Below are 12188 nucleotides of genomic sequence, written 5' to 3' on the forward strand. Positions count from 1 at the left end.
TGATGTAAAATTGCTTTGATATAATCTAAAACTCTTAGAGATCTTTGGGCTGGGCTGAGGATTGGGAGTCTTAACCCTCATCCTCACCTCTAGTACATAACAAACAGTATTGGAATTAGGAAGACAAGTTCTGAGTGCCAAACCTTGAATGAAATATTTATATAATTACCATGTTACTTTTTGTAGGGAATTGCACAAAGTCACACATCTGTAGTGTTTTATTAGATTCTCTTCAAGAATGCTTCTGGTAGCAGAACAACCCTAAGATGGGAGGGGAAATCCTCTCTCTCAATCCTGGAAGTAGACTTTGTTGGAAACTGCTTGGCTCTGCTTGCTTTTCCGAGTATACCACAAAAAGTATGTCAGGAAGGCTTCCCAGGAATTTGAACCTCGTTGCACAAACAAACACTGTAATTCATTTAATATTAAGCAACAACACAAAGCAAGTAAAAAATTTTGAACTGAGTAATTAAAACAAATAAAAAGGTAAATAAAGTTTTATTCCTGTTGTTAGTATTTGGTTTCATGGTATTCTTCCTGTGGATATGAGCTTAAAGAAGGGTAGGAAGCCCAAAAGAAGGACTAAAAATAAATGATAATTATGCCGGTTTTGTGGAAATAATCAAACTGACTGTATTTGGATTATCTGTTTTTCTATTAACTAAAAAGGTGCTTTTAATCTCTTTTGTTTTCTTTTAATGGGCAGAAAGTAAGTTGTGATTTTTTTTTTTAATTGCACAAACTTCTTTAAGGTGATATATATTAATCCATAATGACTTTGTGCAATTAAATGGATTTGTGCAATGGATTAATGTATAATGATATATATTAATCTGTTGGTCAAATGGATCGATTTTTTAAGCCTTACCTTTTGTTTTCGTTGCCTAAGAGGAAGCAAAAAACTTTGACAGCTGTTAAGTATTTAATATTGTATCAGATAGCAGGCAGGATATGTAAGTGCTGAGTTTGTTAAATTTTAAATTTTCCTTAGTTTTGATATAAAGAATATCTTGCAATCACTTTGTTTACATAGTCAAACTATGTATAATGTTTAATGCAAGTAGGGGCCATCAGGGTAGTCATTTTTTACCAAAATATTTCCATTTTTCTGTGTTAACTCCCTTCCTCTAGTACATAATAAACAATATTGGAATTAAGATTTCTGAATGCCAAAACTTGAATGAAATGATTTGTGTATTACCGTGTTATTTTTTGTAGGAAACTACACACAATTACGTATCTATAGTGTGCTAATTATATTCTATTCTCTTCAGAAATCTTTCTCATAAAAAAACAAGACAAATCAGCTTTAAGAAAGAAAAGATGTGTGATTGCTGTTGTGAAGAAATGTTAGAAATACAGCCTAGTTGTTAGTGTAGCATTTATAGCTGCTGACATCGACAGTCTTGATTTATTATAATGAACATCTTATAAAATTATGAGCAAGTAACAGTTTTTCATAATTATAGTAAAATATAGTGGGGTTTTGTTTGTTTCTGTTTTTCTCTAGTTATGTTTATATCAGATAATGAAAGTTTTAATCCTTCATTGTGGGAGGAACAGAGAAAACAGCGAGCTCAAGTGGCGTTTGAATGTGATGAAGACAAAGATGAAAGGGAGGCACCTCCCAGAGTGAGTCTGTTCTTTTTTCCTTCAAATTTTAAACAGGTCTCTTAAATTTTAAATAAGTTGCATGTATGCTAAATCGTTTCAGTCCTGTCTGACTCTTTGCGACCCCGTGGACCATAAGCCTACCAGGCTCCTCTGTCCATGGGATCCTCCCAGCAAGAATCCTGGAGTGGGTTGCCAGGGGGATCCCTCCTCCAGGGGACCCCACCTCCAGGGGACCCCTCCTCCAGGGATCCTCTCAACCCTGTGTCTCCTACTGTATCCTGCATTGGCAGGCGGGCTCTTTACCACTAGCACCACCTGGGAAGCCTGCATTTATTAGGTACTATATAGCTCATCTGTGCTATTTTCAGAGAAGGCAATGGCACCCCACTCCAGTACTCTTGCCTGGAAAATCCCATGGATGGAGGAGCCTGGAGGGCTGCAGTCCATGGGGTCGCTGAGGGTCGGACACGACTGAGCGACTTCACTTTCACTTTTCACTTTCATGCATTGGAGGAGGAAATGGCAACCCACTCCAGTGTTCTTGCCTGGAGAATCCCAGGGACCGGGCATCCTGGTGGGCTGCCATCTATGGGGTCGCACAGAGTCAGACACGACTGAAGTGACTCAGCAGCAGCATATAGCTCATCTGTGCTATTTTCAGAGATACAAAGAAGTATTTGTTTCATTCCTTACCCTCAAGGCGCTTGAAATTTTATTGATCCACTACATTTATGATGTGAAAGTATTTGAGAATAATATAAAATTGTGTGAATAAAAAACAAATTTCATAGTGTACATAAATAAAAGAGCAAAACAGATTATTGTTTCCCCCTTTCCTTTCTTTAATTATTTATTTATATATTAAAGGGATGAACAACTCTTTGAGGGGAACATTTTGTTTCTTTATGAGACTGTGTTGTAGTAATAGAAGTAGCAAATACACATTTCCAAGTTAGTTATGGATGTGATTATTTTTCCCTTGTATAATAAAGCTGGCTGAATTCTAGAAAATGATGATTAGGCTGATCTTAGAGTTGTTTGGTTTCTGGCACATAAGTCATCATAATGTAGGAATTTTATGTCTGTTTGCATAATTATCTAGCTGGAAAACATGTATCTGTTTCAAAGCCAAGTGCAGTGTTGGCAATATCCATACCATATATCTCCAAATGGAATATATTTAAGTCTACTAAAAAAAGCTTTTAAAACATTGAAATCTGTAACTGTGAAGTTTTTTTTTTTTTTTTTACTATCAATAAAACCATACATTTATTGATCTAAAATGCTTTCAAAGGCCTATCATCTGTCTTCACAGTTACGTTATGAGCTAGGTATGTAGTATAATTAAGATGGACTATAGATTAAATTTTGAGATTGGTGTTAGAAATATTTATCTGTAGATAACTAATAGGAACCTTCTGTATAGAGAGGGACCTCTACTCAATACTCTGTAATGGCCTATATGGGAAACCTGAAAAAGAGTCCATCTGTGTATAGGCGTAGCTGATTCAGTTAGCTCTACAGCAGAAAATAACACAACATTGTAAATCAACTATACTCCAATAAACGTTTTTTTAAAGAAATACCTGTATTTTGAATTGTGAGATAATTTAATTTATCACTTATTTTATTTCTGTAGGAGGGAAATTTGAAGAGATATCCAACACCATATCCGGATGAGCTTAAGAATATGGTCAAAACTGTTCAAACCATTGTACATAGATTAAAAGATGAAGAGACTAATGAAGACTCTGGAAAAGATTTGAAACCACATGAAGATCAGCAAGTTGTAAATAATGATGTGGGTGTGAAGGTTAGAAAGCTCAATTTAAAAACATTGACTAAAGTCTATTTCCAGTTCTTTAAAATTTTTAAATGATAATTGATATAATGATCCTTTTTTTATACACCAAAATACACTCCCAGACTTGGGGAGTATTCTCAGATTGTTGTTGTTGTTCAGTCATCTCCAACTCTTTGCATCCCCATGGATGGCAGCATGCCAGGCTTCCGTGTCCTTCACTATCTCCCAGAGTTTGCTCAGAGTCATGTCCATTGAGTCAGTGATGCCGTCTAACCATCTCATCCTCTGCTGCCCCTATCTCCTCCTACCCTCAATCTTTCCCAGCATCAGGGTCTTTTCCAGTGAGTTGGCTCTTCACATCAGGTGACCAGAGTTTTCACATACTTGAACTAAAAGCTATCATAGTGAGCAAACTGAAATGCTATTATTACCACTTCAGTTGTGGTTACAGACTGTCCAGATGGGCAGGAGAGTGTAGCATAGCTTTTGAACTAACATTGCCTGAACAAAGAATAAGATAATGAATGTCAGAAAGTTCATGGTTATAGGTATGCTTTTTCCCCTGGTAATATTGATCCATTCTACCCAGTTTTCATTTTAAATGTAATTACTGTGACAGATCATTGATGTTTCCCTAGGATGTTTCTGAAACCTACACAGATCCCTAAATTGTGTGTTCCTTTAATGAACTTTCCCCTCTGCATCTGTATCACAGAAACAGAAGTTTTATCCTGTCACTGAAGTTTCTATTCGTTCCACAAAGAGCAGGAAAAAATCGAACCTTCCTGAGTTTGCACATGCCAAGTGACTCACTCATAAATAGCAGCTTTGCACCTTCTAGGATGAAATGGAACCTTAGCTAAATTGTCAAGTTTAATGTGACTCATGGACCTTTGTGACTGCCTGTTCCCACAGTGAGCGTTTTCTCTCTCAGTGCTACAGATTTCCGTGTTTAAAACTTCTTCAGTTTACCCATAATAGGAATATACTTTTAAATTTTCATCTGAACTTTAATACAGTAATAGGTGTAAAGAATGTGAGTTCTTTTATCTTTTCTTTTGCTTAGACTTCTGAAAGTATCACTCCAGTAAGAAGCAAAGCTGATGAAAGAGAAAAGTATATGATAGGAAACTCTATACAGAAGACCAATGAACCTGAAGCTGAGGTCAGTTCTGGAAATCTGCCAGTGACTGCAAATGTGAAAGCCTCTGAGAACTTGAAGCATATTGTTAATCATGATGATGTTTTTGAGGTATGGCTTTATGATTATTCTGGAGTAATGTTAAATGATAAGAATTTAACATTTCATTGTTGCTAACTAAAGGTAGGGGAAACCTGATACCAATAGCAGAAAATACACTAATACAGTTTTGCCATTGAGAAATTTCATCATATTTGTTTACCACTCATTTATCACTTAAGCTTCAACATTGGAGTACAGAGGTTATAAAAATTTTTACTATTTAAATTAGATTGTGGCAGTTCTAATTCTGTAAAATTTATAATAGCAATTGCTTTAATCAGTAACTTAAAAATGAAAAAGTTGCTGTTGGTTTACCAAATAATAAGTCAGTTATTTGACTTATTTAGGCATTTATCATTGATTGTAAAGTTTTTTTTTTTTTTCCTTGAATATCTGAGACTTTTAAAAGAGATTTTTCCCTTGGATCAATAAAAGCTTTTTTTTTTTTTTTTTTAAAGCAGCTTTATTGAGGTATAACTCATATACTATACAACTCACTCATTTAAATAAAGGGTGCAGTTCAGTGGCTTTTAGTGTACTGAAAGTTGTGCAACCCTCACCACAAACACTTTGGGAACATTTTGATTACCCTGAAAGAAAGCCCGTACTTCTTAGTTGTCTCCCTACAATGTCTATATCCTCCTCCCCAGTCCTGAGCAACTAGTAGTCTTCGCCTCTAGATTTGTCTGTTCTTGGCATTTCATATAAATGTAATCATACAGTATGTAGTCTTTGTTTCATTTAACACAATATCATCAAGATTATTCATATTGTAGCACGGGTCAGTACTTCATCCATTTTTTTTTAATGTCTGTATATTTCATTGTCATCGTCCATTATGAACATTTGAGTTATTTCCACATTTTGTCTCTAATGATGAGTGAGGTTCCTTTGAATATTTGTATACAAGTTTTTGTGTGGATATATATTTTCTTTTCTCTTGGGTATAGTTTATACCCAAAGAAAATACATCCTCTTTCTTCTAGAGTTGATTTGCTAGATTGTATGGTAACTCTATGTTTAACTGTTTGAGAAACTGCCAGTTTTCCAAAAGTGATTGCACCATTCTACATTCGCCTCATAAACTGCTGGAGGTATTAAGTTTTATAGAAATTTAGAAAGAGGTATTTTCTGGCTATAAAGAACCACAGATGCTTTGAGGTGAAGGAAACGTTTAACTTGTATTTTGAAGTATTTCAGTTAACAGAAATAGGAGAATTGAATGAAATGTGAAAAGAATATGAGAGCAAAAGAACCGCCTTTAGAAAATGTAGGAAAGAGCATTGGTCAGACCATCTCACCAAATGTATCAGGGGATATAGTTAATGAAATAAAATTAGTAGAGTAGATTGTTTCCTGATAGCTATGCTGAGAAATCTGGACTTAATGTTGGGGAGCCACTGAACATTTTTTAGCGGAATTATCTACATTAAACATAATCATTGTAACTTCCCTGGTGGCCTAGTGGTTAAGACTCCATGCTTCCAATTCAAGGGACACAGGTTTGCTCATTGGTTGCGGAACTAAGACCCCAAATGCTGTGGGGCATGGTCAAAATAAATAAAAAGTTTTAATTAAAATAAACATAATCATTGGGGGAAAAAATGCAGTAGCTATGGGGGAAAGAGTAAGAAAGGGAAGAATATGAGCAAACTGCAGGAAAATTAATTGACATGAGCAAAGGAAACAGAAAGGTGGTGGGAGGTTTAGGAGACTAGAGTTCGCAGAAGCCCAGGTATAATATAGTCTCATGGAGAAGAAGGTCTGGTCAGCAGTTTAGATGCTGCAGATATCAAAAGGCTGAGACAAACCTCCTCGTCCTGTTATCTCATTGTTTGTATTCATTGTACCAGTCAAGTTCTGTTAATGGTAATAAAATTTCTGCCCACTTCTTTTTTTTTTCTGTACTAGCTATTACTGCCATTGCAGGACAGGTGTAGTCTTTTTTGTTCAAGACTATTGCTATACCCAGTTTTCTTTCTGCCAGTCTCTCTTTCTATAAACCTTTAATATCAGAGTTATTATTTTAAAAGATAATCTGCCTTGTGAGTTTCTAGCTTGGCAACTTTCAGTAATGTACTTTCAGTAATTGTACTTTCAGTAATGTACTTTCAGTAATTGTACTTTAAGCATGTACTTAATTGAGTTCATACTCAGAGCATAACCTTTTACTATGCAATCCAGTCTGCCTTTTCTGTTTCTCCTGCCCCTTTTCCTAAATTTCAGCTTCATGGAGTTGACTTGCCATACATTTTCTTATTTCCATGTTTCCCTCTACTCAGAATGCTATTTACCTCTTAACTTACCCTTGAAGACTAAACCCAATTTACATTTCTCACCCTTAACTACTTAGCAGTCTAAATCCATTGTAGTAGAGTCTGGAACAGGGTTGGCAGACTATGGCCTGTTGCCCCAAGCTGGCCCACTGCCTATTTTCATATGGCTTGCAAGCTAAGAACAGCTTTACATTATTGAACGTTGAATAAAGGTCAAAAGAAAAAGCATATTTTGTGAAATATGAAAAATTAGATGACATTTAGTTTCACTGGCACACAGCCATGGTAATTTGCTTACATATTGTCTGTGGCTACTTTTATGCCAGAGCAGCAGAATTGGTTGGTTGAAACAGAATGTGTGGCTTGCAAAGTATAAAATATTTACTATCTGGCCTTTTTATTGAAATAGTTTTCTGATTTCAGTTCATATTTTATTATGACACTTAAAGCACTTAGAAATCTTAGTATTTTTAATAGAATACTGTTTTAAGACCTTTTATTTATTTTCGTTATATTAGCTAAAAATAAACTGCAGAAGATCTGATTTTATGTCTATTATATACAATGTTAAAATCTTTCTATTAATACTTGTTGACCGCAGAGTCTCTTTGTATGTGCTAACAGCAATCAGTGGTAAATTGCATGGGACAATTGCCAAATATCAGAGAAAAAAATCATGGAGAGTAATAAAAGATTCTGTCTTCAAATTGGACAGAAATTGCCATTAATTTATCTTGGTGGAAGAGCATCTCAGTCCTTCTGATTCCTTGGAACCTGGTGATCCTTGAAGGAATAAATTTAAGAACTAGGAATACACTTTTTGTTAGAGCATTTTCACTAAACTGCTCTAACAAATGCTAAAACTAGCACTAAAACAAATGCTAAAACTAGCATTTTCACTAGTTTTTCACCAGCAGGGATTGTGTTTTACTCATTTTTGTTTCTCTGGCACTTGATAATAGTACCAGGTACATACTAATCATTAATACAGTTGAATTAAGGACCACACAGAAAATTATACCTTAGACACTTTGGTGTAGTGTTAATAATTTCCATAGTTTTATTGCCATGTCTTGAAAAATTTAAGTCACATACTAGTTTTATTCAGTTACCGTAAAAAGCTTTTATGCCTGTGTCAAGTATTTTCTCTTTGAAGTTCATATAACTTAATATTTATTCATTTAAAGAAACCAAAATTTATTTTTGTTAATATTTTTCTCTTTTTTCTCCAAATTAGGAATCTGAAGAACTTTCTTCTGATGAAGAGATGAAAATGGCAGAGATGCGACCACCATTAATTGAAACCTCTATTAACCAGCCCAAAGTGGTAGCACTTAGTAGTAACAAAAAAGGTTAGATGTCAAAAGATAGCTCGCTAGGAACAGAAATGGACTGAATAAAATTTATAAATTTTTTTTTCAAAGAAATTTTCACTAAATTTTACTATGTTATTTAAAATACTTTTCAGAAGCAATTTTTAAAACATGTCTTTGTAAAGGGTCTATTCCTTATCTCTCGTTTTTAAAGAAAAATCTTGGTGGATCTCTTCCTTCATTCATGCAAGTTTACTTACATGACATGGATTTTTTAGGCAGATAAGCCTGGATTATGATTCCATCTCTACCACTTGTTTGCTGTATGATCTTTGAGCTCCTTAATTTTTTCCATGTGTATACATCTAACTGGGCTTCCCAGATGGTGCTAGTGGTTAAGAACCCACCTGGCAAGGCAGGAGACATAAGAGATGTGGATTTGATCCCTGGGTCGAGAAGATCCTCTAGAGGAGGACACAGCAACCCACTCCAGTATTTTTGTCTGGGGAATCCCATGGACAGAGGAGTCTGGCGGGCTACAAGTCCATTGGGCTGCAAAGAGTCAGACATGACTGAAGTGATTTAGCACACATACATCGAACTAGACATACAATTAAGCTAATGAAAGATTTTGAGAATTTCAAATATATTGGGTTAGTGTACTCAGATCTAGCAAAGTACCTTATGTATAACAGATGCTTGTTGTTATTTTATCTGTTAAGGAACTTTTTTTTTTTTAATATACCCCCTCACCTCTACCGAACATAGAATCTCAGACTCTCAGAAATGAAAGACAACTCGGAGAGTAGCTATCCCTTCCTTTTATCCTTCCCTCACTCTTCTCCACCAAATGTCTGAAAATGTCTACATTATCTCCACCAAAGATTTATCCAGTCTGTACCTTTATGTCATTGATGAAACTTACTGGCAAGGTGGCCCTTTAAAGGATACCTTGGGGTTTCATAATAATGGTAGTGATATTTGTTACTAATTGTTACTATGCTAAATAGTTTACATATTATTATCTAATTGTCACAGTTATCCCATGAGAAGGAAGTCAGTTCAGTTCAGTTCAGTCGCTCAGTCGTGTCCGACTCTTTGCGACCCCATGAATCGCAGCACTCCAGGCCTCCCTTCCATCACCAGCTCCCAGAGTTCACCCAGACTCATGTCCATCGAGTCGGTGATGCCATCCAGCCATCTCATCCTCTGTCATCCCCTTCTCCTCCTGCCCTCAATCTTTCCCAGCATCAGGGTCTTTTCCAATATTAGTCAGCTGTTCGCATGAGGTGGCCAAAGTATTGGAGTTTCAGCCTCAGCATCAGTCCTTCCAACAAACACCCAGGACTGGTCTCCTTTAGGACGGACTGGTTGGATCTCCTTGCAGTCCAAGGGACTCTCAAGAGTCTTCTCCAACACCACACTTCAAAACCATCAATTCTTTGGCGCTCAGCTTTCTTCACAGTCCAACTCTCACATCCATACATGACCACAGGAAAAACCATAGCCTTGACTAGATGGACCTTGTTGGCAAAGTAATGTCTCTGCTTTTCAGTATGCTATCTAGGTTAGTCATAACTTTCCTTCCAAGGAGTAAGCGTCTTTTAATTTCATGGTTGTAGTCACCATCTGTAGTGATTTTGGAGCCCCCCAAAAATAACGTCTGACACTGTTTCCAGTGTTTCCCCATTTATTTCCCATGAAGTGATGGGACCAGGTACCGTGATCTTCGTTTTCTGAATGTTGAGCTTTACGCCAGCTTTTTCACTCTCCTCTTTCACTTTCATCAAGAGGAGAAAGAAGTAGGAGAATGTAAATAGGAGAGAACTTAAGTGCCATGTAGTTTAACAGTATATTAAAAATTCAGCTTCTCAGACCCAAACACCTTAAAGCAGAAGTTATAGAGACCCATGTGCTACCATGCCTGTAGGGTTGTAAACATACTAAGTTACTATCTTTTTATCACTACTTTTAAAAAATGGTACTTTTTATTACTACCTGCCTAAAGTGGAATATGAATATTATCTGTTTGTTTATATAGTTGTTGCAAAACCATCTCACATATTGAGAATTCACTATTCATATATAGTTCTTTGAAATGAACTTAGAAAGGGGAAAGCTGACCTTGGGAAAATTTATGGATTTGTGTGGTGTTTCTTTTTTGGTTAACTATGCTGCTCATTTTTATTATCAGAATAGGTAAAAACAATTCCATACATGTATGAAATCATTTATACCCCAGATAATAAGTTTATTGAGATTATGAACTATAGTATATATTTCTTACTGTTACAACTTTTTAAAACTAAATTCATGGAAAACAGTATTCACTAAAACGGCCTAAAATGGCCTTAAAAACATTATGTAATAACATTTGTGTCAGTAGTTTAAATCAGATTCTGGGTAACTCTATCGTTGTTCATATTTAAAAAAGAAACTACAGGTATCACTAAAAACTAACTGAAAGTATCACTGTTTTTAAATTCTTGAATCTTTGTATGTATTAGGACTGAATTTTCTGAGGTGAGCCTCTGGTTATCTTCTATCCATATAATTCCTTACCTTATATATTGAGCCAAGACAATATAAATGCCATTTTTCATTACTGGAAATTCTGTGTGGCTTTATCAGTAGCTTTATTTTTTTTCTTACAGATGATACAAAGGATACAGATTCTTTATCAGATGAAGTCACACACAATAGCAATCAGAATAACAGCAACTGTTCTTCTCCATCTCGGATGTCTGATTCAGTTTCTCTTAATACTGATAGCAGTCAAGATACCTCACTCTGCTCTCCAGTGAAACAAACACATATTGGTATTAATTCCAAAATCAGGTTTGTGACCATCTTAATGAGATAATTTATTTGTATAATACATAGAGATGGCAAGGCAAATAAATATATACTATTTATATTATATTATTAAATATATATTATTAAAACATAAAAGACTTTACAAATTAATATTATAGAAGTGGTTCAGACAGTATATAATTTCTTCCCCAGTTTATTTACTAATTGCTTAGCTTTTATACATTTCCCTGGATTGGGAAGATCGGCTGGTAGAGGGCATGGCAACCCACTTCAGTATTGTTGCCTGGGGATTGTCCATGAATGGAGGAGCCTGGCGGGCTACAGTCCATGAGGTTGCAAAGAGTTGGACAAGACTGAGTGACTAAGCAGAGCACAGCACATACATTTTCATCTTAGTCTTTTAAATGAAAAGACTTAAAATATATTCTAATTCTCTTCATTAAAAGGTTGAACAGTTTTATAATGTTTTGTAATATAGCCTGTTGAGAATAATTCAAGTTAAAGGGTTATGCTTGATAGAAGGATTTGGATTACTGCTGAATCCAAACCTTATTGTATGGATATTATTAACTGAATTTTAGAGTTATAGAGTACTTAAATTCTGGGTATATTTAAGTCAGATTTTTCTATATATTGATTTGCATTACTTTAAAAGGAAGATGAATTTTATGTCTCACATTGAGTTTTAACTCTTACGTAGTTATATTTAAGATTAATCACTTACACCCTTCCTCTGAATTTGAGGCTAAAATCTAGTGTGGTAAAATATTACTTTTATAACCTCTTGGATGTTAAAATAATGGTTAATTTGTTGAAAAGTAAAATTTGATATAGTTGGCAAGTAGTTAAGTATTTTCTAAATCATGTGTTTTGTAATGAAATAAAGGCTAAGAAAGGGATATAGCCATACCTTCTTTGGTTGTATTTCTAATAATATTTTCTGTTATCTAATCAGAAGGTCAGTATTAAAAAATATTTGTTGAAATGTAACTTACATATTTACACAAAAGAATACAAATATGTTTTATTATTATCAAATAGAAATAAAATATCTTCTATAATTTTGGAATGGCATGTTTTATAAATATTTGCTAAACACAATGTAGTCACTTAAGAAAATA

General features: G+C 35.0%; 1 protein-coding gene across 9 annotated transcripts in view; it reads left to right on the forward strand.

Annotated features, from left to right (window-relative positions):
• ERBIN (erbb2 interacting protein) overlaps positions 1-12188 on the forward strand; it is a 129510-nt gene that overhangs the window by 96873 nt on the left and 20449 nt on the right. For 7 of the 9 annotated variants that reach the window (XM_070357531.1, XM_070357533.1, XM_070357534.1 and 4 more), the window contains exons 16-20: positions 1511-1632; positions 3254-3427; positions 4485-4670; positions 8175-8289; positions 10905-11088. In XM_070357531.1, the coding sequence (XP_070213632.1) occupies positions 1511-1632; positions 3254-3427; positions 4485-4670; positions 8175-8289; positions 10905-11088 (781 nt within the window). The remainder of the gene's footprint in view (positions 1-1510; positions 1633-3253; positions 3428-4484; positions 4671-8174; positions 8290-10904; positions 11089-12188) is intronic. The other 2 variants (XM_070357532.1, XM_070357537.1) reach the window with 1 other exon arrangement.

The sequence above is a fragment of the Bos mutus genome, chromosome 20 (genome assembly GCF_027580195.1).
Source record: "Bos mutus isolate GX-2022 chromosome 20, NWIPB_WYAK_1.1, whole genome shotgun sequence".
Taxonomy (NCBI): domain Eukaryota; kingdom Metazoa; phylum Chordata; class Mammalia; order Artiodactyla; family Bovidae; genus Bos; species Bos mutus.